At 39.7% G+C, this 27,911-nt stretch overlaps 1 protein-coding gene across 1 annotated transcript; it reads right to left on the reverse strand.

The window, feature by feature from the left end:
• Window positions 1–836: 836 nt before the first annotated feature.
• LOC113531448 (leucine-rich repeat-containing protein 75A) lies at window positions 837–26,109 on the reverse strand. Its single transcript, XM_026922209.3, has 4 exons — window positions 24,210–26,109; window positions 20,236–20,364; window positions 16,338–16,450; window positions 837–5,908 (listed from the first exon to the last, which is right to left on the reverse strand). Exons 1-4 carry the CDS (start codon window positions 24,438–24,440, stop codon window positions 5,422–5,424), a joined length of 960 nt encoding a protein of 319 aa, XP_026778010.3. The 5' UTR covers window positions 24,441–26,109; the 3' UTR covers window positions 837–5,421.
• Between the last annotated feature and the right edge of the window lie 1,802 nt (window positions 26,110–27,911).

Genomic DNA, 27,911 nt, shown 5'->3' on the forward strand with positions numbered 1-27,911 from the left:
ACTGAGTTGACTGGTTTCACCCTGGATTGATTAGTGCTGCATCACTAAGTACTGTATGTGTTAAGCCATTTAAAAAGACCTGCAGTTATAGTCATAGTCATAATGTAAATAATGGGTTTGTGGGTTTACCTCACCATAGTTGTCATTCTCACACTTCACTGGCAGACTTCCTTTGTCATGGTATGTATCTGCTACTTTAAAAGCTATTGAAGCCAGAGCTTAAAATTAACTTGGTGGCTGGTTGTTTTCTAAATTAAATACAAATGTATAAGATTTTTTTTTTCATTATTAATGTATTCTGTGTTAATCACTGCAACAATTTGTGTGTATTCAGTCCTGCTCAACTGAATGCGCTAAAATCATAAAACAGATGACAGTCATACTTATTTAACATTTTTGGAAGGAGTCTCCAGTGTCAGTGCTTTGTAACAGTCAGAGGTAAAGCTGTTCCTTTAAGCTTTCAAGTTTTCAGACATGAGAAAAATCGTCTGTACAGCGGACTTTTGTGGTTTCTTGGGAACATGACAAGCTATGTTTTTTTAATTAACTTCAAGAGGGAAAGAGAGAGAAAAAGACAGGCCAGTGAGAGAGAGATGGCAAGCAGGTAAAAGAGAGAGAGAGAGAGAGAGAGTTAGAGGGGAGGGAGGGATGGAGGAAGTTGAGAGAGCGGGGGAGAGAGAGAGAGAGAAAGGCAAAGATGAGACAGAAATCTCTGACAGAAAGGGAGAAAACAGAAAGAGCAGTAAAGGGGGGAGAGAGAGAGAGAGAGAGAAAGAGAAAAGAGAAAGAAACCAAGAGAAAAATGAGGGGGGGGGGGGGGGAGAAAGGAAGATGAGGGAGAGAGAAGGGGGAAAGAAAGATAGAAAGAGAGAGATGAGGAAGGGAGAGAGAAGAGAGAGATGAAAGAGGGAGCGAAAGGTGGAGAGAGGGAGGAGAGAGAGGGAGAGAGAGAAAAAAGCAATAGAGGGAGGAGAGAGAGAGGGAGATGAGGGAGACAGAGAAAGCGAGAAATGTGGAGAAAGGTAGAGAGAGAGGGAAAAAGAGAAGAGAGGGATTTTTTCTTAATACCAAATAATTTGTTCTCTATCCATGTATATTATAAATAATAGAGTCTTTAATCAAAAACATTACAAACATTCAACAGACTTGTGTTGCAGCTTAAGATCTTCAACAGAAAACTTTAAAGAATACAATTACTTGATCTTTTTTTTTTTTAAATCTCTCTTTTCACTCTGAATCGAACAAATACAAATAACAATTAACAAAGAAGAATCAATCCTGAATACTTGATTAGATGGATGGAACCGAACTCCTCTCCTCCTGTCAACTCTTGGTATTAAGTAAGTGCTGCTGTTCCAGACTAACGTACATCATTCTCATAGATGATATTAAAATCCGTCCGCTTGCATACACAGTGCTATTTCTTTTACGTATCAGAGTCAGAAAACAAGTCTTCGTTCTACGTGCACTCTGCTAGAACTAACAACCCAATCAGCAGCTGCTGCATAAATGAATGAATAATTGATGACATCATTTATGATTGCTTTGTGCCTTATACAATGGTGGTATCTCTCATGAGATTACTTCAGGCCCGCGGTCGAGGTCTTCGGAACAATAATGTAGGAGTAGAAGCCAATGCTCAATAAAGCTGAGTAATGTGTGTGTGTGTGTGTGTGTGTGTGTGTGTGTGTTTCGTTTGAAACGTTGTTTCGTTTCACTATGTACTAACTGGCTGTATATGGTTGAAATGACTATAAACTCCACTTGACTTGACTTGACTTGTGTCTGCTGGTCAGGTCTGAGCTATAGAACCATTAAGCAAGCATGACAGTGTTACAGCCTTTTCTAAATAATGTTTTAAACAGGATTACAAACTGGGAGCCTTCGTGGTAGCTGAAGATTTAAAAGAAATGAAATCAGAAATATTCAGGCTCCTATAATAAGTGCTATCTTAATCCAGGCATACACTGTACAGTATCAGAAATCTTACTCTTTGGTGACTTACAATGCACTAGGGGAGGAATGCAATCCCACTATCACTATCTGTATCGTAAACACTGGAGAACACTGCAAAAAAATCCCAGAGGTAGAAATGTCAGCACTGTCAGCATGGTGTGTAAGTTCTGGCTCTGAAAGTTCCTCAACCTCAGTTACATCACTCCAGTCCATAATTGGTTTAAACTAGAGATGTGCACAAAACTGTTTTGTTGTATTTCTGAAACTATAAACAACCTAGTAGCTGGAATTAAAACAGCAACCCTGAACAGGCAGTTACTAAGGATGCTGAAATGAAAAGTGCAGCACTGCATGTTCATGTTAATAAACATGGGCTTTGTTTGTCCTGCGAGCTTCATATCTGATCGCTTGCTTGTGCCCGTGGGAAAGTTAAAAACCTCCCACTCACATTTTTTGATCCTGGTCTCAACCAGATGCACTGTAAACATTTCTGACAAGGTTTCTTAACAAAAAAAACATATAGTGCACCTCCTATTTTTCTTTCTGTCACATATGGAAAATATTACATAGATTTATCATGCAATTGTGACTTTTTATCTTGCAACTGCAAGTTTATGTCATGCAATTGGGTTTTTTCAATCCTGCAACTGTTAGTTAATATCTCACAGTTGCCAAGTCTTGCAATTAAGAGTTAGTGTGACTTCATGCTTCCGTTTATTAAACTATCTCCTACCCCAAACCAAGCCACACCAACACCGCAGGCATGCTATCCTGTTCAACCTAAAATAGGAGGCCAAGGAGGCCAGCTCTGCTGAAAAGAATACTTGGGGTATGTTATTTTCCTTGTTTACGCACTGCTGCATATGCTAGGTTTTGTTGTGGTTTGATTATTAGAAACGGAAGCACTAAGGTGCCATTGTGTGATATTAACTCACCATTGCGAGATATTCACAGTTGTGTGAAAATAACTTGCAAATAAAGGGTTAAAAAAGTCCCAATCGACTGATATTAATTCACAGTTGTGAGATAAATCTGCACAATTTTTTATCTTCCGTGGCTGAAATGAGTTTCCATAGTATTTGTATTTGTACGGAAATATTATGAGTTGATTTCAAATAATGTATCTCTACATTGCACAATCATGTATAACCAAAGCGTACTGTTTTGAATACTATTAAATACTATTTTCATAATATTTGCATATTAGTAGACAAAACACCCACTTACAAATGTTCCCATTATTTTTTTTTTAGTAAACAGTAGTCTAAACGTGAGTCTATCGAAACATATTTCTTAAACATCTTTAGCACTTCTGTCTCTTTATGTAGGAAAAGGGATCTGAAAAAAATGCATGTCATTCATGGCTTACTTTATTATTACATATTTATCAGGGGACAGAAGCTACTGTATAATATGATGCTCCTGAGCTGCTGTGAGTCACCTTGACAGTCCTGCACTAGTAATTCACAGTCAGTGCTGGGTCAAGAGTGTCGGAGTGGAATTGGTGAAATATTTGTACTCATATGTCATACGCCAGCTCAGATACGATAAACATCATCACACCCCAATATGAGGCGTAATGACGATGAAAGCCGGCTAATCGGGGGAGAGAGAGAGAGAGAGAGAGAGAGAGAGAGTAAGTAAACAAACCAAACAGAAGTCAAAGTGCGTGAATATAATACTATAAGAGGAAAATGGATTCAGGTCTGAACGAGTTTTATCTTTTTTCTTGCTGAACATTTGGTTGCCTAGTGAATGACAGGCAGCAAATTTCTCCTCACTGGGAATTTGTATCATTACCCAGTTGTGAAGTTGTTTAGCTACAGGAGACCACTGACTGCACATTATGCGGTTTGGAATACAGCATTAAATTGTCTGTGATGTGTATTGACTTGGCACTCATTGTCATGAGATTAATCCAGGCAGTGAAGAACACAGCACAACACACAGCACAACCCAGGTTATGAAACCTTCTTCCTCAAGTAGCTTGCAATAGCATTTTACTAACAGAGGGCATGAAATTCCAAAATCGTACGTCTCTTAGCTTTAAATATAAAAGAAATATACAGAGAATAAGGTGTTAACAATTTCCAACTTATTGTTTTTACTTTTTTCCTACAGCTGAATTTCAAATGTTCTATTGGGTATATAGTTCACTATCTAGGTGCTACAAGCCACGAACAGGAATCTGAAGCTACAGGCTCACTGAAACTTCACAAGACAAGGCGACATTTTTCCAATCTTCAACTGTTGAGTTTCGGTGAGCTTGTGCCCACTGTAGCCTCGGATCCCTGTTCCTGTCTGACAGGAGTGGAACCTCATGTGCTCTTTTGCTTTTGTGGCCCATCTGCCCCAAAATTGTGCATTCTGAGATCCTGCTCACCACGGTTGTTAAGATTGGTTATGTAATTTCCCATAGCCTTTTTGTCAGCTTGAACCAGTCTGGCCATTCTCCTCTGTGTGTCAAAATCCCAGGAGATCAGCAGTTTCTGAGAAACTCAAACCAGCTCGTCTGGCAACAATAACCATGCCAAGTCACTGACATCATATTTTTCCCCATCCTGATGTTTAATGTGAACATTAACTGAGGCTCTTGACCTAAATCTGCATGATTTTACGCATTGCGCTGCTGTCACATGATTGTCTGTACAGGTGTACAGGTTTTCCCTTTAAACTGGCTGGTGAGTGTATAAGAAGCCATTTAGGATTTGGTATAACTGTGAATAAATCCTGTGTGAAGATGAATACAAGATGGCAGATTTTTATGCCTAAGAAGTGTAAAATTAAGCTAACCAGGAAAACGTTCAGAAAAAGTCGGAAACTTCAGACTTTATGATGAAAGTATGTGCATTATCGCAGAATCACTCAGAAGAGGATCATGAAGCATCTAAGCAATTATTATTTTTCCCATTCCTAATTTCTACCCCAAGTACACTGCATGTCCAATGCTGCTGAAATCTGGCCCGATTCAGAAGAATGCCAAATCAGATTATGAAAAACAGCCTCGATTTGCACAGTGCATGCCTGGAATTATGGGCGATTCAGGACAGTCTTCAGTCAACAGGCACATCATTTCTCCATCTAGTTCTTACACACATCATACAGGCATATTTGTTTCATCCAAACCTGTTGAGTTCAATACATATCTTACAAAAATCATTTACTCAGTCCCAGACCAGCCCCATGGTCACTGGAGGACAAACAGGAAGGCAGTCTAGAGTGAGCCCAGGGAGTCCAATGACATTGGAAATATTTGATGAAGGCTACAAATAAGGACACAAGTCATGTGTAAATTACATCTGTGCCCAACTGAGAACACATATCCTTCTGACATGAAGTCCATTTATATTATGACTCCGCCCACAAACACATTTGGTGGGATGAAACATTGTAATCCCATCCTCATCCCCATAACTCTGTGATTCATCAGTTCCCACCCACCACTGTCATCCCCTAACCTAGAAATCAGTCTGGATCTTCCCCAACCTCCTCCAATCCTGCAGTTCCACATGCCCCGTCCCCTGCCCCACCCCCCTGTTCTGGCTGCTCCTGTATGGTGGGTAAGTTACCCTGCTTTGGACAGCGCTTGCGCAGGCTGAGTAGAAAGGCCTGAGGCAAAGAGAAGATGTCCACGTTGTTCCCGAGGTCGACCCATGCCAGAGCAGGGAAGCTTCGCGGCTCCTTGAGGGCGTCGGTGAGGTGACGCAGGATGCCTCGGGTCAGCCGGTTGCCGTTGAGCGCCAGGCTCTCGAGAGCAGGCAGAGCAGATAATGTGGGCAGCAGTGTCAGCAGCGTATCGTCTGTGAGCTCAGTGAAACCCAGCTCAACGCTACGAACACGGGCAGAGTTTCGCTGAAGGTGCAGCACCAGGCGTTCTGCGTCACGACGTGAAAGAGGGAGCCCAGATAAATCCACAGTGCCGTCCGGCGACACAGACAGAACTGCCTTCAGACTGAGAGAGAGTATATGTTCCCATTAGAGTGGGACATTATGAAAAATGTACAGTATAATCTGCTTCCATCACATTTTAGTTGCATATTTTTATCAAGTTTTCCACCTAGGCAAAGCAAACAAATATTTTCAGTGACCAAACATCATTTAGTTTTGAGTACCATCTTTTAGGCAGAAATGTCAGTTTCCTACCATCCCCCAAAAACATGTTGGTAGGTATCTGGTACTCTAAATTGGTACTCTGGTACTCTAAATTGGTACTCTGGTACTCTAAATTGCCCCTAGGTGTGAATGAGAGTGTGTGAGATGTCTGGCAATTAAATGGTCTTCCATCCAGGGAGTACTCCTGTCTAATTCCAAGTGTATTTGTAGCTTGTTATTGGTCAAGGGAGGGTTGGAAAATGTTTGAAGGGTTTGGTTTTAAAATAACAATGATTTTTTTTTTTAAAGAACATATCACAGAAACCAATTTTATTGGTTAATTATATGTATTGTAAAAGTAAAATGATGAGTGTTCAACATTGTAATACAAATAAAATGGTTTTTGAAATGGACATATAATCTATTTTTTATTATTATTTTTAAACAGCACACTGTTTAACTTCTAGCTAAATTACTTACACAATAAGAAATTTATTTTGTGCTGTTTTGGAATTTCAATAAAAAAGATTAAATAAAATAGTCAGTGAGAAGGATGTGTAGTAGTGAGAGCATAAATGCGAGAACGTTAGGAGAGAAAAGTATAAAAAGGACAGAAGGAGGAAAGAGGATGTACACTGTGGTCTGGCGTGGAAGACAGACACTTCATTTAAAATGATGTATATATTTAATATACAGGGCATTCAAATGTGTGTGTGTGTGTGTGTGTGTGTGTGTGTGCGCGTGTGTGAGTGTGAGAGAGCAGGAGCTCTCAGAATTTTCAAAATCAAATATTAACTTAACTGACAGCTTCCCACACATAATCATATAACCAGTTAATATAACACACACACACACACACACACACACGCACCCCTTTCTCCTCACTTACTGTACAAGAGTGGGCATGCACACAGAAACACGCACACACTTTTTCTCTCTCTTTCCTACACACCTAAACCTCTGCCCTTATACACATACATGTTGGAACCCATAGAGACTAACACAAGCACAAACTCCTTCCCCCCCAACCACACACACACGCGCACACACACAGACACACAGACACACACACGCAAGTGCAGGCCTCCCTCAAGGGAAACACACACGCCTGCACAAATAGTCTGTTCCTCTGAGTGTAAACAACAAAGAGCGTGCTTCTATCTGATGAGTCATGATCAGGAAGCACTGTTCTGTTTGATTTCTGTCCTCTTCTAAACTGCATGTATTAACAGGACAGATTGGAAGAGTGAGAGAAAGAAAGAGAGAGAGAGAGAGAGAGAGAGAGAGAGAGAGAGTGAGAGATGGTACTGGACAGGGTGGGTTTTGCACTGTTGTGGGTTTGCTTATGCTTTCAGTGCTTTCAGTTTTCTTCTCCATCAGTACCAGAATTATTGGTCCCAAAAATTGTTCACTGCTGTTTAAATTTTCAAACATTTAAATGTTTGAGAATAAACATTTAATAATAATTTTATGATACAAATGCATCACAAATGAAAAAAAATGTGTGGCAGTTATATGTCGCTGTGCCTTTTCTGGCAAACAATCAAGAAAGCTGAATACCCAAAATTGGGGGTGTCTATAACATACTCTATAACATACTTTGACACCTTTACCATCTTTAAGAAGCCAAAACAATGTGGAAATACTGGATTTTTTTTTAATTACACTGAGTTTACATTGTACAGTTTTTGTGCTGTCACAGACACAAATCAAACATTGCAAAAGAATTCTTTGCTGAAGCTTTCAGATCGGCGGTCATAAAACACATAATTTGACGTGCTTGGCAGTGGCCGACTTTATGTCAATGCTATCAAATTCAGTCAACGACAAAATTCTGGCAGTGTCCAAATGTCCAAACTGCTACAAAGTTTGTCTAAAAGCCACCAATAAGAAGACAGCAGCTCACAGATAGCTACAAATATGCTAGTGGCGATGGCGAAATGTAAACAAAACGTGTTAACAGACAGAATAATATCCTTTTTAGCTCTACCTTTGAAGAATGTTTCTATTTACCTAACCCCTTTTTTCCACACATGCCCAGATCAAGCTGATTGATAACGTAAGCAGAACCTAGTCATTTTGAAGAATTTGAAGAATGCCTACCTAACTCTCTACATAACCCCATTTTTTGTGCTGATTGATGACATAAGCAGAATCTAGTAATTTTCTTTAATCGCAGGTCTATCATTAGAGGATCATTATTGTATAATCTGACTTGGAGAACTTTTACAGAATCCCATATGGTGTGATAAGTAATAATCTTAAAAGACGCACAGTCTAAAACAAGTTGTTGTTACTTTGACCATTCTAGTCATCTTTCAACTTTCATCTTTCAACAAGAGTTCTGTTGTGGCCTGTTTGGATCAGCCCTTTGTTATTAAATGCGCAGTTAAAAGACACCATTGGACTCCAGACTCTATTCAACCAAAGGCACAAACAGACAGTGGCGCACACATAGAGGCAAAACACACATCCACAAAAACACCCAAAGACATGCACAGGATCACAACTAAAGCAAGTGAAAAGCCATTGTTGAAAGGGCAAGTTGTCAGCCCGCTAGTCAATACTAACACAATTAGCGAGGCTTTCCCAATAATGGACAGCTTTGAAAGCGTGGCTCAGATCTATAGGCTCTGCCATCTCAGCCATTAGAGACAGAAGTTATCAGTATGCTGTGGGAGAGCCACTAACTCACAGTGACTCACTGAGGGTTGGGGAGAAGGAAGATGGAGATGATATACTGAAAAGTGAATCACACAATAAATAAGAATGTGCCATGTGAACCAGACCGAAGCTCTTCATGATTCATTCACGACAAACGGAAATAAATCATACAACCTGTCATGTCCTACGTCACAGCCCAAACATACTACGCCCTGCCATTTTCTTCTATTAAATGTGTATGTTTCTCACTCACTGATTCTTTCTCTCTGTCTTTCTCTCTCAGTCTTTTACTGTTTTACCAGCTCTCTCTGTCTCTCGTGCTGCCTTTCGCTTTCTCCGATCCCACACCCTCTTTTACACACCCACTTCTCCAGAGGAATTCAGTGGTAATTAACAGGAAAGAGGTTGTAGGAACAATAGGTGTGCAATTCAGTCGACTCTATAACTCATCCAATGAAGTTTAAACGGCAGTTGTTTTGTCTACCGTTGAAAGCGAAAGTAAAACTTACTTATATTACATACATACAATAATATTACCACATTATCTCATTTTTAATGAATTAAAAATTGTAATCATTGGCAAATCACTGTGGTATAAGAGGAATAAAACATTATGGGACATGTTGTTATTGAAAATAATCAACTCCCGGGAGGAAACACCACCCTGCCATTCATTATTTTCCTACAACAGCATGTCCTGAACTGTTTTATTCCTTATTCATCACGTGCTTAAATGTCAATATTATAGTCTATACGTAATTCTAATATAATTTCTCATACTGATTTTGTATTTGTGCTTCTTATTGCCGTTTCCTTTATAGGAATAATGTGAGGTGGCGCATTTAAACAATTGTTTTTCATCACACGCTATAATAAAAAGACTTCCACATAGGAAACACCTTGGTAACAATTCAATTCAATTTTATTTGAAGAGCGCTTTTAACAATGGACATTGTCACAAAGCAGCTTTACAGAAATAAATGGATTCACAAAAATACACTGTAAATATTTGAATTTATCACTGTGAATTTATCCCTAATGAGCAAGCCAGTGGCGACGGTGGCAAGGAAAAACTCCCTGAGATGATATGAGGAAGAAACCTTGAGAGGAACCAGGCTCAAAAGGGAACCTATCCTTATCTGGGTGCAACAGATAGTGCAATTATAAATAAATCCCTTCTATTATTGTGTACTATATGGACAAATAGTGCAATTGTGCAACCAATAAATTCATCACAGTTTTTGCAAGAAGTCCGGCTGGTTAAAATCTATCCACTGTCCACTGATGGAGTCGTGAGTACGAAGCTGCTCGTGGCAACTGCAGCCCCAAAGCCACTACAACACCCAAGCCATTACAGTACAGCTCCCCATATGTGATCCATGCCATCTCCACAGCCCCAAGGTGGCGCCATCCCCAGCAATCCAAACAGTTCTTCAGGCAGTCCATATGGGGCCACCCCCCAGCAGCAGCGAGTGAACTCAGCCAATGAGAACTCCAACCAGAAGTAGGGCATCAGGATGGGTCAGACAGCGAGGAGGAGCAGAAGGGGTCAGGATCACTGGCATCTCTGGCATCTCAGAGATCTGGCATCTCTGGCATCTAACATTGATCTAGAAACCTCCTCGCTCCTTGATTCCTTTGATACATCGTTAAAGATAGTGGGCTTCAATCGATTTCCCAATCACAGACTGATGGACGTGTTAGGCTGGGGTCCATTGTGAAGCGCCCTACTCAGTCTGAAGGGTCCACTCTGCAGGGGTAGAAATTAACGGCCATTTGGAACACACTCAAATGTCATTTTACAAAGCTGCAGCTGGTGGGGTTTTTTTGTCGCACAATCACTGACAAGAACAAGTATTGCAATTTAATAAGGAACAAATGGACGCTTAGAAGCTGCAGGACGATTAGAACTTCACTGCTGTTCACTGATTTTTTATTTTTTAATTTGAAGAGGTAAACATAAAAATGTAAAAGCTATGGGCTTGTGCCTTAGGTAGCGATAAAAACATGAAATCTGCTACGACATGCTATTTTTGGCTATTTTATTTACAATTTAATGTCATCACTAAATATAATGTTTCTCACTTGGACTTGAGTTACAAGTCCACCTGTTGCCATGGCGATTTTTTTTTCATTCAGCAAAAAACAGTGCAAAGAAAAGTGTCCATCGGTTTCTTTAGAAAAATTTGAAGGGCACTTTAAAGTAAAAGCTTTCCATTATTTCAGTTTGGAACAACCCTACAAATGGCTGTTGTGGGCGTGTCCCCCTTCCAAGTGCCCCACCTAGGGTTCTTCATTTCAGATTACTGGATTATTCAAAGTGAACAAATTGAGATAATAAAGTTCATTTTTTCTGTCAATTAGTATGTGTGGTAGCTCAGCAACTCACTGTATGAGGGGGCCAAGCATTTCGAATTTGTATTTCTGTTTCAATTTGTAGCCTCTCGTGAGTTTTGCATCAATCCTATACCGTCCTCCCTTTGGTGGCTTTTAGATGACTACTGTAGCAGCGGTCACACTCTGAGATTTTAATCAAAATTTCCTGACAATGCCAGAACTTTGTCGTCAGCCATCTTTGGTCGCATCAACTGCCAGTGTGCCTTTATTAACTCATGACCAAAAAAAAAATTATTTCATGAATTTGTCTATGACAGTAATATCGAGCCAAAAATTATACAGTATAAAGCAGCAAAGATTCCCATGTGCAACCATTTTTTATTTTTAATTTACAAAATAAACAAATAGAAAGGCACAAGCTATGCAATGGTACCTCAGAGTACCATCAAGCTATCTTGCTGCATTATTACTTTCAGCTGTTTTATTCCTTTCAGTTATAATTTACTCTTACAGAATGTAATATATTGCTTCATACTTGAACTTTAATGTACGTCTAGAAGTAAGCTAGCCGTGGGCATTTTAATAACAGCGCATAGAATCTGGGAAGTGAATTGGCCATCAGTTGGTCTCTTCAGTCATATGTTTTTTATCACTTCAATTCAGAACGACCCTACAAATGGTACCCAAGGGCATTCCTGCTTTCTCATCACCATCTCTCACTGGTTCACTCTATGTCTACTCTGTACGCACAAATCCCAACTGCCTCACCCTCTTGCAATTTCTTTCTCGCCAACTTTCTTGTCTCTGGCTCTCTCATTTTTTATAACTAGCTATCTTACTTTCACTATTTCTTTTTCGTTCTTGTAATCTGTCACCTCTCCAGGTTTCTGTCTGTCTTTCTTTCTTTCTCTGTTTCTCTGCTTCCCCACCCACAGAGCCATCTCTCGCTCTCTCTCTCGGTTCTAACTGCCCTCTAACGAGCAGGGTCATTGTGCTAACGGGGGCTCTCCCTCCGCCAGAAGCATGCTGAGAGATCCGAGGCCACGTGACAGGAAAACTGGCTCACAATGAAATGGACCACTTTCTCACAGGAAATGGGATTATGCTCCTTAATTGTCACTGGTACTCAGCCTAATTGGTTTTTCACTGCTCGGCTCTTGACACCAGTGGTTTCCGAGCGAGGAGTCACTGCACTGTTTTATAAGTGTCTATTTAGGTTAGGGAAGGTTTCACATGGACATTGACACCGGGGTGCTGTTTTTCCATCTCGGCACATCTATATTTAGTTGCAGTGTTTTCCACATTCTTTCTCTAAAAGACAGATTTCTAAATGCGTGCCTACTCAAATTCAAGATTTTGTTCTGCTTTGCTCTTTCATCTATTAGCCATTATGATGAAAATATATATATATGTACACACACACACACACACACACACACACACACACAAGGAGCACTATACTTATACTGGTTAGGGCCTCCCTTTGCTCTCAAAACAGCCTCAATTCCTCATGGCATAGATTCCACAAGATGTTGGAAACATTCCTTTGAGATTTTGAGATTCTGGTCCATGTTGAAATGATTGCATCACACAATTCCTGGAGATTTTTCAGGTGCACTTTCATGCTGTGAATCTCCCCTTCTACTACATTCCAGAGATGTTCTTTTGGATTCAGATCAGATGACTGGGAAGGCCACTGAAGAACACTGAACTCACTGTCATGTTCATGAAACCAGGTTGAGACGACTTTTGCTTTGTTACATTGTGCATTATCATGCTGAAAGTAGCCATTAGTAGATGGGTCATTTGTGGCCATGAAGGGATGCACATGGTTAGCAACAATACTCAAATAGCCTGTGACGATTGATTGGTATTAACTGGCCCAAAGTGTGCCAAGAAAACATTCCCCCATTACACCACCTCCACCAGCCTGGACTGTTGATACAAGGCAGGTTGGGTCCATGCTGTTGGAACCAAATTCTGACCCTACCATCTGTATGCCTCAGCAGAAATCGAGATTCATCAGACCAGCCTACATTTTTCCAGTCTTCATCTGTCCAGTTTTGGTGAGCCTGTGCCCACTGCAGCCTCAGCTTTCTGTTCTTGGCTGACAGAAGAGGAACCCAATGTGGTCTTCTGCTATTGTAGCCCATCCACTTTAAGTCTTGACATGTTGTGCATTTTGAGATGCTTTTCTGCTCACCGCAATTGTACAGAGTGGTTATCTGAGTTACTGTAGCCTTTCTGTCAGCTTGAACCAGTCTGGCCATTCACCGTTGCCCTCCCTCTTCAACAAGGCATTTCTGTCTGCAGAACTGCTGCTCACTGGATGTTTTTTTCTTTATTGCACCATTCTGAGTAAACTCTAGAATCTGTTGCATGAAAATCCCAGGAGCAGAGCAGTTATAGAAATACTCAAACCAGCCCATCTGGCACCAACACTCATGCCACTGTCAAAACCACTGAGATCACATTTTGGCCTGTATCTGCATGATTTTATGCATTGCACTGCTGCCACATGATTGGCTGATTAGATAATTGCAGGAATGAGTGGACTTTACACGGAATGGTGCAAGACACAAAAAACATCCAGTGAGCAGTAGTTCTGCAGGTGAAAACACCTTGTTGATGAGATAGAACAGAGGAGTATGGCCAGACTGGTTTGAGCTGACAGGAAGACTACAGTAACTCAAATAACCACTCTTTACAACCATAGTGAGCAGAAAAGCATCTCAGCACACACGACATATATAACCTTGGCACCAACAACCATGCCATGGTCAAAGACACGGAGGACACATTATCCCCATCCTGATACTTGATGTGAACTCTTGTGTTGCTGCCACATGATTGGCTGCTTTGATAATTGCATGAATGAGCAGGTGTACTAGTAAAGTGAGCGGTGAGTATATCTATACACAAACTTTAGGAAAATAAAGATCATCATAATTATTTTTCTTAAAATTTAAATCATAAGTATTTATGACAATTATTCAGCCAATTCAAGAACAAATATATGATCATTATATGACTACATTCCTTCAAATGAATAAACCTTTGAATCAAAATAAGACACCTTAGTCCCACTAATTGTGTGTTAAAATACCAAAAAAAATTAATCAAATTAGACAGTAAATTAAAATATAATCATAAAATAAATGCACCAGTCAGTAAACACCAATATGTAATATTTGCCAATTAGCTAATATTACCAGATCTTGACAATATCCATTATGTTTAATTAACAGAGGAAGCCACAAATCATGATCTCAATTAAGATATGATTAATTGTGCAGTCATTTTTCATTTGCAGGTATAAAAATGATTAAATCTCCTCCTTCTAATCACAATCATCATTTGAGCAACTTATTCACACACACACACACACACACACACACACACACAGAGTCACATTGACAAAGCTCAGATTATTTAATTCTTTCCTGATAATACCTGGAGATTTATTCTGAATTCAAATTCGGTTATGTGTTCACTGTTTATGAGAAGCTTCGATTGAACAGCTCACTCTTCTAGTACTCACAATATTGAAAGTGAACTTTTGTTGTGTCTCAGTATGGTGGAACTCTTAGATGTTCTGTTTGCTGATAATGTAATTTCAAGTGTAATTTCAGTGCAATTTTATCTTTTCTGAGAGAAATATTGATATTCCTAACAGTTTTGTCTTCCTCTGTTACTGTGCCTTTTCATTACTCATATAAAAGGGTTAATGACTGCACCATTTCAAAATCACTAGCCTCAAATTATTAGCTAGTTTATACTTGGTGGCTATGTTTCCCAGTTGCCTAGCAACTGTAACAATTTAACTACTCAAATCCCCAGCACACTGTATTGTGTGTTTGTCCGACTTCCCATGTTGAATGCACATAGTTCCATTTGAATGAACCATATGACTTGCACTTGGAAAGATTGCTCTCTTTAGAAAAGCAAGCCAAGCTAAACTACTGCCCAAAAAAAAAAAAAAAAAGACACAAGCTGTATGCAAGGTTGCACCAGAGAGACTAAGACTAAATACTGATTTTTATATTTCATTTACATCCGATATTAACCTTCAAATCAAAACATCCAAAAAAAAAAGCACTGATGTTTGACTTCCATTGGAAAACTCAATAAAGCAATTTCAGCAACTGTACATATTTGATTTGACAAAAAAGAAGACAGAGAAAAATGTGGTAATGAAATTAGTTCTGTCTTAATGTGCCGTATTTAATGTAAAAGTGTTGATGTGTGTGTGTGTGTGTGTGTGTGTGTGTGTGTTTGCCCACGTGTTTGAAATCTTTGAGAATGGGAAGAATGTTCCAGAGCTAGAGAGGTCCTAATCCTTTGGGACAAACTAAGCTTAGTGAAAACACACACACACACACACACACACACACACACACACACACACTTTTTTCCTCACGGGGACAAGCCAAATGATCCCACACCCTCAAAACTGTCAGATATTCCTATCCTTGTGGGGACATTTAGTCTCCACTAAGATATCAACACACACACATACATATAGAAAAGATCATAACTTATTTTTTAACAACCAAAAGCTATAAAAACTGGTTCTCTGTCACTATGTGTCTCTCTCAGTGGGACATTTGGTCTCCTCCAAGATATAAACACACAGACACACAGACACACACCAACATTAGTTAAATCAATAAAAGTAATAAGAAATGCTTATTTTGTGGGAACAAGCAGAAAAATGATGGATGAGTAAGTTCATAAATAGGAAGAGAGTTGCAGAAATAGTGCATCCTTTCCTATCTGTCTGTCTGTCTCTCTGTCCGTCTGTCTTCGGTGGAAAAATGACACAATTTGTCGTTCAGCTTGACATGATACTCGCACGACAATATCTAACGTGTGAGCAAGGTGAGGGATGTGGGGAGTAAAATCAGCAGTAACAAACATGTTTGTAGCATATCTTTGTTCATTTCATTTGTTAATTCATTATTAGTAAGCGATTTACCCTGGTCAGAGTGGCGATGGATCTGGAACATATTGCAGGAACACTGGGTGTGAGGCAGGAATACACCCAGTCCATTGCAGGACCCCAACCACACACACACACACACACACACACACACACACACACACTTATACCTAGGGGATCATTAGAGTAGCCTAATTTACCAACATGTTTTTGGAGGTGGGAGGAAACCAGAGAATCCGGAAGAAACCCACATGGACACGGACAGAACTAACCCAAGATCAGGATCGAACTGGTGACCCTGGAGCTGTGAAATACCCACGTCTGAACACCTCAGTGAGGAGCTCACCTGGCCTGGGGTTTTCCCTTCAGAAGGCCCTGCCGCTTCCAACGCGGATGAGGACTCAGGTGGTACGTCAGCTGGCGACACACCTTCTCCATGGCACTCAGAGACTCACCCTCCTGTAAGAGAGAGAGGGAGAGTGAGAGAGAGAGAGAGAGAGAGAGAGAGAGGACAGGTGTGATGAGTTAAAAATAATCAGCTATTTATCCACTTTGTGGTTGGGTACTGATCTGTTCGACCTGAGCCTCCTGAGCCTCTTTCGCAATAAATGCACTTGCTCTCTCATTCTCTCTCTCTCTCGCTCTCTATCTCTACTCACTTTAACTCAGGCTCTTCTACTGTCAGCCCTGCCCCCTTTCCACCCATCCACCCACACACACACACACATGGAGCTGCCCAGCAGGAGCTCTCCGTGGTCCAGGGCGCTGTGGGGCGTCTGTCTGCCCAATCACAGGCTTTATGGATCGCCTCTCGCTATGGGGAGTCACGAATGGAGTAACGTTCCAGAGTGCCAGATATGCATTTGTGACCTTGGAACACTTTCCTGCTGTCTGTAAAACTGTTCAATACTTCAAGGATGGCACAGACTGATCATAGACGCCTACCAATCTGGAAGGCAGATCCCTAGGTAGGCAGCGTTTGCGTCCTCCCAAGATCAAGGATGTCCTATTCGAAAAAGAGGAGCATCACACATGTCGTTCTCTGTGTCGGCAATAAATCTGTTCACCAGAGACCATGGAAGTTTAGACGAATATGTCAGACCAGCTAACAGTCATATCTGTGTTTGTTGTTGCGTTCATAGACTTCCAGAACTGAGTATGTGGTTTAAAAAAACTAGCTTCAGTTAATGTTCACATCAAACACAATGTGAGCTGAGTGACATCACCTGGTCTTTCTCTAACCTGTCCTGTTTCAGTAACCCTGTGCCCACTGTAGCCTCAGCTTCCTGTTCTTTGCTGACAGGAGTGTAACCCGATCTGGTTTTCTGCTGTTGTAGTCCATCCACCTCAAGGTTTGATGTGTTGTGTGTTCTGAGATGCTTTTTTGCTCACCACGGCTGTAAAGAGTGCTTATTTAAGTTCTCATAGCCTTTTTTGTCAGCTCAAACCAGTTTCATCATTCTCCTTGACCTCTCTCATCAACAAGGTTTTTCCGCACTGCTGCTCACTGGATGTTTTTTTGTTTTTCACGCCATTCTGTATAAACACTAGAGACTACTGAGCATGAAAATCTCAGGAGTTTCTGAAATATTTGAACCAGCCTATCAACAACCATGCCACAATCACACTTGTTCCCCATTCTGATGTTTGCTGTGAATATTAACTGAAGCTCTTGACCTCTCTCTGCATGATCTGCATTGTCTGTGCTGACTCTATAATGGCACCTGTGAATATCAAACAGAATTCAACAGGAATATGAAACCTTAGTATTGCAGATTTGAGTTAGTTAGCCTACATTACACACTGCATACGAAGTATACCATTGATGAACTAATTCAAAATTCTATTTAGACTAGTAGTACTGTATTTGGTATGAGACACAGCCCTGATTTTCTTTCAGATTATGGCTTGAGTCAGTGAAGGATGGCTTTTTTTGATTAATCAGTGGTCTCCTCCTATATGTCTGTGTTCGGTCCAAGTCTCCTGAAAATGGAGAAAACAACAAAATGTGGGATCACTAATTTTATACTGAACAGTCTAGTGGAAAAGTGCTTCCCAGGAAATACAGCTACAGACTGTGTGTGTGTGTGTGTGTGTGTGTGTGTGTGTGTGTGTTTACAGCTTTACAGTGCTGTGGTTTCATCTAGATCGTGTTTCACATTTCTCTCTCCATTCTATTTCACCCTTTATTTCTTTGTTCATTTTGCCTATTCTTCTAATCTCTTTTTCTTTTCTGAGAATGCACACACACTTGCACTTACAGTGTGCATACACAAACACGCACATGCACTTACGGAGTGCATACACACACAGACACACAAACACACCCACACGCTGTGACAAATTATCAGACTCAAATTACCTCCTCATCTCCATTACTCTGTCTCTGCATCCGACATCTTTCCGTCCTTCTGTAAATGTGTGTGTGTGTGTGTGTGTGTGTGTATGTGTATGTGTGTGTCTGGTTCATTAACTCTAACAAAAACAGTAGAAGTCTAGCCATGCAGAACTATGATGAGTGACTCATTTTGCAGAAATGGGGGTCTTGCTGATGGTGTGTGTGTGTGTGTGTGTGTGTGTGCGTGTGTGTATTTAAGCTCAACAGGCTCTATGCTAATGCCTCAGTAGAGAATTTTTCTTTCATCCTCTCTTCCCTTCCTGCGTCCCCATTCAAGAGGAGCTCGGCCAAACGCCACAAACACACTGACGGGACACAAAAGAGCTCAGGCACTGGGCAACATCAAAAACGCTGATTAAGAATGCACACACACAAACACACACACACACACACACAAATAATGAATAATGCTCATAAAACGAACATAAATATGGAAAGACCTGCAGCTTGCCTATTAACTTCACAACCTATGCAGAAGGAAAGACAGTGTGTGTGTGTGTGTGTGTGTGTGTGTGTGTGTGTGTGTGTGTGTGTGTGTGTGTGGTTATACCAAGGGGGAGGCACACATTAATAAGAATAACCAACCAAAGCAAATGACTAAAGTAAACCTCTCAAACAACCCTGTGTTTTTAAACTTGTATGTGTGTGTGAGTGTGAGTGTGAGTGTGTGCATGTGTGTGTGTGTGTGCGTGTGTGTGGTCCTCACACTGATGCTGAAGATGCTATATATAGGTGAGTGAGAGAGCCAGTGTTTGTCTATAAGGCTGGAGTGATGGTGCCTTATATCACTGCAGCTCCATGCGCACCATCACTGTGTTTCCTCTCTATAATAACCTGAGACTAGAGCAGTAATGAGGAAACTCTTCTCTGCAGTAACACTGAGTCTCTCTCTCTCTCTCTCTCTCTCTCACACACACATCATTTCCATCCTAAAATCAGCCATTCTTTCTCTAAAGTAATCTAAAAATAGAATGAGTTGCTGTAAGGTTTCTCTGCATGTATGATTGTTTCAGAAATTCTTTTATTCATGAACAAAGGAGAGGGAAAGACGTAAAGAGGGAAGGTGAGAAAGAAAGAAAGACTAATCTAATTGATGCCACCTTGAGTTCTTGATCCTACATCCTCCAGCCTGTGATCCACCATTTCTAAAGGTTTAACTCCTTCCTTCCTATCATCCTTTCTATATTTAATGTCCTTACTTCCAACCTTTTTGTCCTTGTTCCTTCCTTCCTTTCATTCCTTCCTGCTTTCCTTTCATTTGTTCCTTCCTTCCATTCATTTATTAATTCATTCCTTTCTTAATTCTATCCTTTCCATCCTTCCTTCCTTCTTGTTGTTCATTCTTTCATTAACTTTTTTTATTTCATTCCTTCCTTCCATTCTTTCATTCACTCATTACTCATTTATTCATTCCTTTCATTCCTTCCTTTCTTCCTTTCACTCTTTTACTCTATATCTAATTTGTTCATTTAATTCCTTCCTTCTTTCCTTCATTCCTTCCTTTCTTCCTTCATTTTTCCATAAAGGAGGAATAAAAGAAGAAAGGAATAACAAAAGGAAGGAAGGAAAGGAAGAATAAAAGGTATGAAGGAATCAAGAAGAAAAGTAGGAAGAACAGAAGGAAGGAAAGACAGGATTAAATAAAGAAGGAAGGACAAAAGGAAGGAAACAACAAAGGAAAGACAAAAGGAAGGAAGGAAGGAAGGAAGGAAACACAAAAGGAAGGAAAGATGGATATAAGGATGAAAAACAGAGAGAGAGAGAGAGAGAGAGAGAGAGAGAGAGAGAGAGAGTGAGTGTGTGTGTGTGTGTGTGTGTGTGTGTGTGTGTGTGTGTGAGATCCCACCGTTTTTGGACAGTGCACATAGCGAGCGAGGCTGATGATAAGGTCATGGGTGATGGGGTCCACCATATTGCGGAAGCTCGCATACCGGTACAACACATCATCCAGAGACGTCGACTCCATACCTAAATCCTACACATACACACACACACACACACACAGCATCATTTACATGCCCATATGTAAAAGTATATACAGTGAAACACGTAGTAAGTTTCATAAAAAACATTTTCATGTGCAACACATGCAGGAGCGGTTCCGGAGGTGACCCCCGACATCCAGGTATTGCTTTCCACAAAAACTCGTTTCATATGTTCACTTTAACGGCAATTAAAATAGGAATAGAAACCCCCTTACCCAACCCCAAGCTTTGCAGTATATCTTACAACTGAAATGATTCTGTTCTTCTTAAACACACTTTCTGCACTTACACTTTGTTTGCAGAAATATATTAGATTTCATTCCAATTATTTGCTATAAAGCAATATCCTGGCATTCATTAAGTACTTTTAAAATTGTTATAAAAACCACAACACTGGCAATCCTGCCATTAACTGTCACGTCTGCTGCTCCTCCTCTCCTGAGAATGTTCATAGAGTGAGCATGGGGCAGCGTGATTCCTGTCCCAACGGGCCTCTAGTAGCATTTGTTTCAGGCTCCATTTTTGACCGATAGGTGCATTAATAACTCTATGGAGCTAAATGGGGCAGTGAGCGCGCTTCCCCACGGTTGCACAACATCTATAAAGGTGAGGAAATCAAAGGAACATCAACTTATATCTGTTAAAAAGCAACATTTTTAATTTTTCTAAGGGTCATTAGTATTTTAAAGGAATTTAAAATACCCCTATGGATAAGCTACCACTGTTGGCTACTCTAAAATAAAATTCTGTGTGAATATTTATGTTCATAATACCCTGCAATAAACTGGCGTCCCAACCAAGGTTTATTCCCGCCTCTCTCCTGGTGTTCCCAGGATAGGCTCCGGATCCACCACAACCCTGACCAGGATGAAGTGGTTACTGAAGACGAATTAATTAACTCATTTTCACCTACATGACGCAAGACACCCAAAGGTTTCGGTTGAGTCATAACTTCGTAAGGGTTTGACCAACACCTTATTTTTTTTTTATTTTGCTGTTTTAAGGTCATTTACATTATTGATGCTGCACCTTCATTCCTCAACTCCTCTGTTTGCCGATGGGGAAAATGGACTTTTGTTCTGGCAACTGTATGAGATGTTCAGAAAGACAAAGTTGTATGTGGATTCTATACTGATTTGCATTGCAGAAATGAAAGGTATAGAGACAAATGTGTGGGTGTGTGCATTTGATAGAGAGAGAGAGATTTAGACCACAGGTGCTTTAAGTGTAATGAATCCAGAGTTTAATGGCCATAGAGAGACAGTGTAAGAGATAATAAGATAGATGAGGTCTTCCTGGAGCTTGTTATTAGCATTAAAATGGCTAAATGACAGAAAACAAGATTTCTAGCCATAAGCACCAAAGCCCAGGAGCTGCTCTTTAAAGTTCTAGCCAGGAAAATAGAGATGTGTTTCTGCATGTTTTGCTTTAATGAGTATTCCACGAATACGGTGAGGGTCTGGGAGGGACTAATGCATTTGATTGAAAGCCTAGCGTGCACTCATAAGATGGAAATACATTAGAATAGATCTGCTGACTGCTTGTGACATGATGAAATGCCCATCGGTTATAAATCAGCCTTTACTTTTCAGAGCGAGTGGCACCACTGGATATTCGAGGAGTAGCTTCACTTTTGAAAAGTGAGACGCAGAATATCGTGAGAGAGTGAGAGGACGTGTAGAGGCAGGTGGTCTTCCACATTACCCGTGCACACTAATGAATGTATGGACATATGAAATATTCATGGACTGATAAGTAATCTCTCTTTTCTCTGCAGTATACTGTTTCTGAAAGAGACAGAGAGAGAGAGGTCAGATGAAGAGGCATAATCCTTACTTTACAAGATCCTCGGTGTGTGTGTGTGTGTGTGTGTGTGTGAGTGGTTGAAAAGGAAAAGGAGCCAGAGACTGTGTTTTTTTTTTCAGTTTAGGTCTCTAACTGTAAGAGACTGGGAGAGAATCCAAAATTTAATTGCATTTCAAACATCTTAAGGGAATATGCCAGTGTTTTTCAACCTAATCTCTATACACAACATCCACTGTGCATGTGTGATCAGGGCTGTAATCAGGATCAAAATTTTAGTAAAGTCCCACAGTGCTGGGAGCCAAGGCAACAAAAGTGGCTGTGTTTTCTGGGTAGGAGGGATGGCATACTCTCTCTTCTCTATCAATCACAACAACACTAGCCGATCACGCTCATCTGTGAGCTTATGTATGTGGAAGAGGGCAGACAGCGCTTTCCTCTGAGTGTGTTACGCTGCCCTGTGATGCAGCATGAGCGGGAGTTCGAAAAGCTGCGGTTGGGGCTTCACATGCCATGTACTGCATTTAACGCAGGGTACATCGGCTAACATTACTGTAAGTCACTAGCAAGCTGATTTGGCTAGCAACATTATGAGTAGTTTGGATTTTATAAAATTTGGGAAGTGTAGCATCTAGCTAAGGGATTTAAGATTTGTCCAGTCCTCATATGATACATAGAGATTAGGCTGAAAAATTAAATGAGTGTCAGTGTTTTAAAGGATTTATCACAATATGACGTATAAATGATTCTTTGTCTGTACATTTCATTTCGGACACTGTTTTTTTCCTGTATAACCTTGTTGCTGTGTACTCAAGAGAGAAAGCCTGGATATTAAACTCTTAGTATATACTGTATATACCACATATACTGTATATATCATATCTGGGGTGGATGCTCAAGTCTCTTAACCCCTTAAGTCTCTTATTCAGGAAGGCATCTTCTGTCAGCGCGCATAATCAAATGCACTTTTTTGGCCAAATCCCACCGACAAGCTAGTTTTTCCCTCTTGTATGATAGCTGTCAATTTGGGAGTGTGAGTACTAACACGTGCTTCCTCCTAGACAAGAAAACAAACAAATCTTTTTAAACTGATGCTCATGCAACATAAGGCAGATGAACACGCTTGGAGGAGAGCACTAACCATATTCTGTACATATAAGCTACAGACGCCTGGCTATTTTCACTATTCAGAAGGTGACTGAGGAATGAAGGCCATTCTTTCTTGACGTATAGGGCAAAATTCAATTAAATTTTTATTTTTATTTTAACTGGATTGCACTTATAACAATAGACATTGCCACAAAGCAGCTTTACAGAAATCCGGATGGTGATTTAGATCCCTCATGAACAAGCCAGAGGAAATGGTGGCAAGGAAAATCTCCCTGAAATGACATGAGGAATAATCTGTGAGAGGACCCAGACTCAAAAGGGAGCCCATCTTCTTCTAGTGGGATTATAAATGATTACTCTTCTACAACTGTATACTATAAAGTCAAACAGTACAGTGTGTTGAAATGAAGTTCAGTATGAGCATAATATAAATGGGATGAGCACAGGACAGTGTTTATGATTAGGTACAAATCTACAGTATCCATGTGAGATAATCCAATGAAGCAAGGGTGTGACTTGGGCATGACACTGCAACACATTACATCTTAGTAAGTGAAAATATTTGAAATACAGTCAAATTTATCTAATATTTCCTATTACAGGACTAGAATAAACCAAATATAAGATTATTAATCTTATTTCTAGACTTTTTTAAAATGAATTTTAAGCTTTAAATGTGCTTATTCTATAGGCAGATAATTTTGCTTCTTTCTAGAAACTTGCAGGACACTTGCTAAAACATAATTTTTTTCACAGTGCAAATGTGTAGGGTGTCCATGCGGGGCCATCCACAACAGCAGAAAGTGGCACACAAATGCAGTAGCTCCACATATCAGGATGAGTGAAAAGAAAAAAAAAATTGGCCCCTTTGCATCGCCAAAGGTTCTTACAAAATCAAAAAAAAAATCTCTGATTATTTTACCTGTCTCAGACTTTTCAGCAGCTCGCTGGCCTCCTCCTGTCTCCCCTCCTTCGCCTTCAGCAGCACGTCCTGAATCATGCCAACACGACGGCGGTATGGTGCAGGTACCCCTGGATTCTCTGGCCGCTCGCTGGAGGATGAGCGGAGCAGGACAGAGCCCTGAGCTCGTCTCCAAACCCCCTGCAGCGGTCCGGAGCCAGCCTCGGGGCCTTTGGACTGCCTAGCCCCCATCCTGCAGTGCTGGATTCTCAGGTGTAGCTATACGCATCACGACTCCTTTTGCTGATTTGGTTCTTTCTCACCATTAATGTAAACTGTTGTTAATACGAATTAGTTCTGACTGATTTGTGCTGAATGAATTGCTTTGAGGGGCCATCTAGAAATAGGCCTATTCATATCTGAGAGTATCTTGTTAAGCCAAAAATTACTTCCATTTAAGTGATAAAAGTAAACTAGCTGAAAACGCATTTACAATTCAACATGAAGTAAATAATATACATTAAAATATGCTAACAGTGTAAACAACACAATGTTTTGACTAGTTCTTGCAAATCGATTAGCTCTACTCGCTTAAGAGTCGTATAAAAAGAATCGATTCACTCAACTAACTTAAAAGAGTCACTTCAAAAGAGTCGAATAGCTTTACTCACTTAAAAAGAGTAGTTTAAAAACAATCAATTCACTCGACTAACTTAAAGGAGTCGTTTAAAAAAAGAACCGATTCGCTTTATTGACTTTAAAAGAGTCCTTTCAAAAGAATCGATTCGCTCTGCTCACTTAAAAGAGTAGTTAAAAAAACGATTCGCTCTACTCTATTAAAATGGGTAGGTTTAAAAAGAATCGATTCGCTGTTCTCACTTAAAAAAGTCGTTTCAAAAGAGCCGAATCGCTGTACTCACTTGAAAAGAGTAGTTTAAAAAGAATCGATTCACTCTGCTTAAATAAAATGGGTAGTTTCAAAAGAGTCCAGTCGGTGTACTCACTTAAAAAGAGTCGTTTAAAAAGAATCGATTTGCTCTACTCACTTAAAAGAGCAGTTAAAAAAAAAGAATCGATTCGCTCTACTCGCTTTAATAATGAACCGATTCTCTTCTGATTTGTTGAAGGGTGGTGGTTCATTGAGCACAGGATGTACAGGTGTATTAGAGGAGTATTGCTTTACTTTCTAACGTAAAAAAAAAAAAAAAGACTCCAGAAAATGACAATTCCAGGATGAACGTGTCCATGTTGGAAGGTTTCACAGTGATGAGTGTTGTTTAAGAGCCAAACCCTTCACAGGAAAGAATACAGCAGCACAAACCTGATGGACGTGGACATGAACGATGAGTCCAAACGTTATTCAGTTCAGCTTATCAGTTAAGTCCATGAAACAAGTCATTTCCTGACAAGAAAGGTGTGTTGAGTCAGACTTGAAGCTGAGGCAGAGGCAGCTGAGAGAAATCCTGACATGAAACCTGAGAGAACACCTGATGTTCACGCGACACCTGATGTTCACGCGACACCGGCAGAGCTCGCGGTAAACACACCGTCCGCCTTCGCAACTTTTACTTCCACACAACAAAACAAAATTCATTTACGACCAAAAAAACACGCCTTTCCCTCCTGCAGCTCCCGTTCCCCCGTTCAAAAAATGCCCTGAACTAAAACCGAGTAGTTGCTCCAGCCTTTCTGTGCTGTTTACATCTGCTACACGGTTAACAGCGAGAGCGCGCGCAGCTGGTGTTCTGTGTCTCGCGCTTTCTCGGTAACTCTCTCCCTGTCAGCGTGAGCCATCATCTCATTTAACCCCTCACACCGAGCTGCACGATTCAGAGCTGCAAACTGAGCGAGTGTGTGCATGCATCATAATCTGCAGTGTTTACACAGTATTTCCTCTTACACACCAACTTCACGCGCTCATTTTACACGCGTTTTTGCCCAAGTCACATGTTTCCCATGTGGACTTTTCACTTGTAGTGCATGTGGTTTGATTTTGGCATCATTCATTCATTTTCACATGTGATTTCTACTTAATACAGTTTTCACATTTGATTTGTACATCTGATCGTTAATTTTCGGATGTAATTTTTTTTACACCTGTAAAAAGTGATTTTTACACCTCATTCTTTCTCACACATGATTTTTTTTTTACGTGATTCGTTTTTTTCATATGTGATTCTTACACCTGATTCATTCATTTTCACATGTGATTATTACACCTGGTTAGTTTTTCCACATGTGATTCTTACACCTGATTCGTTCTTCACATGATTTTTTTAGTTGTGGTTCATTTATTTTCACATGTGATTATTCCACCTGATTCATATTTTACATGTGATATTACACCTGATTCATTTTTTACACGTGATATTACACCTGATTCATTTTTACATGTGATTATTCCACTTGCTTCATTTTTCACATGATTTTTTTAGTTGTGATTCATTTATTTTCACATGTGATTATTACACCTGGCTCGTTTTTTACATGATTTTTTTTTACACCTGATTCATTTATTTTCACATGTGATTATTACACCTGGTTAGTTTTTCCACATGTGATTCTTACACCTGATTCGTTCTTCACATGATTTTTTTTAGTTGTGATTCGTTTATTTTCACATGTGATTATTACACCTGGTTCATTTTTTACATGATTTTTTTTACACCTGATTAATTCATTTTCACATGTGATTCTTACAAATGGTTTATTTTCACATGTGATTATTCCACTTGCTTCATTTTTCACATGATTTTTTTAGTTGTGATTCATTTATTTTCACATGTGATTATTACACCTGGCTCGTTTTTTACATGATTTTTTTTTACACCTGATTCATTTATTTTCACATGTGATTATTACACCTGGTTAGTTTTTCCACATGTGATTCTTACACCTGATTCGTTCTTCACATGATTTTTTTTAGTTGTGATTCGTTTATTTTCACATGTGATTATTACACCTGGTTCATTTTTTACATGATTTTTTTTACACCTGATTAATTCATTTTCACATGTGATTCTTACAAATGGTTTATTTTCACATGTGATTATTCCACTTGCTTCATTTTGCACATGATTTTTTTTAGTTGTGGTTCATTTATTTTCACATGTGATTCTTACACCTGGTTCATTTTTCATGTGATATTACACCTGATTCGTTTTCACATGTGATTATTCCACTTGCTTCATTTTTCACATGATTTAGTTTTATTTCTTTTATTTTCACGTGATTATTACACCTGGTTCGTTTTTCACATGTGATTATTACACCTGATTTGTTCTTCATGATTTTTTTTTACACCTGATTAATTCATTTTCACATGTGATTATTACACCTGATTAATTCATTTTCACATGTGATTATTACACCTGATTAATTCATTTTCACATGTGATTATTACACCTGGTTTATTTTCACAAGTGATTATTCCACTTGCTTGATTTTTCACGATTTTTTTTTAGTTGTGGTTCATTGATTTTCACGTGATTCTTACACCTGGTTCGTTTTTCACGTGATTATTACACCTGATTTTTTTTTTTCATGTGATTCATTTTATACATGTGATATTACACCTGATTCGTTTAATTAATTTTCACATGTGATTATTGCACGTGGTTCATTTTCACACGTGATTATTACACCTGGTTTATTTTCGCAAATGATTATTCCACTTGCTTCATTTTTCACATGATTTTTTTTAGTTGTGGTTCATTTATTTTC

The sequence above is a fragment of the Pangasianodon hypophthalmus genome, chromosome 27 (genome assembly GCF_027358585.1).
Source record: "Pangasianodon hypophthalmus isolate fPanHyp1 chromosome 27, fPanHyp1.pri, whole genome shotgun sequence".
NCBI classification, from domain to species: domain Eukaryota; kingdom Metazoa; phylum Chordata; class Actinopteri; order Siluriformes; family Pangasiidae; genus Pangasianodon; species Pangasianodon hypophthalmus.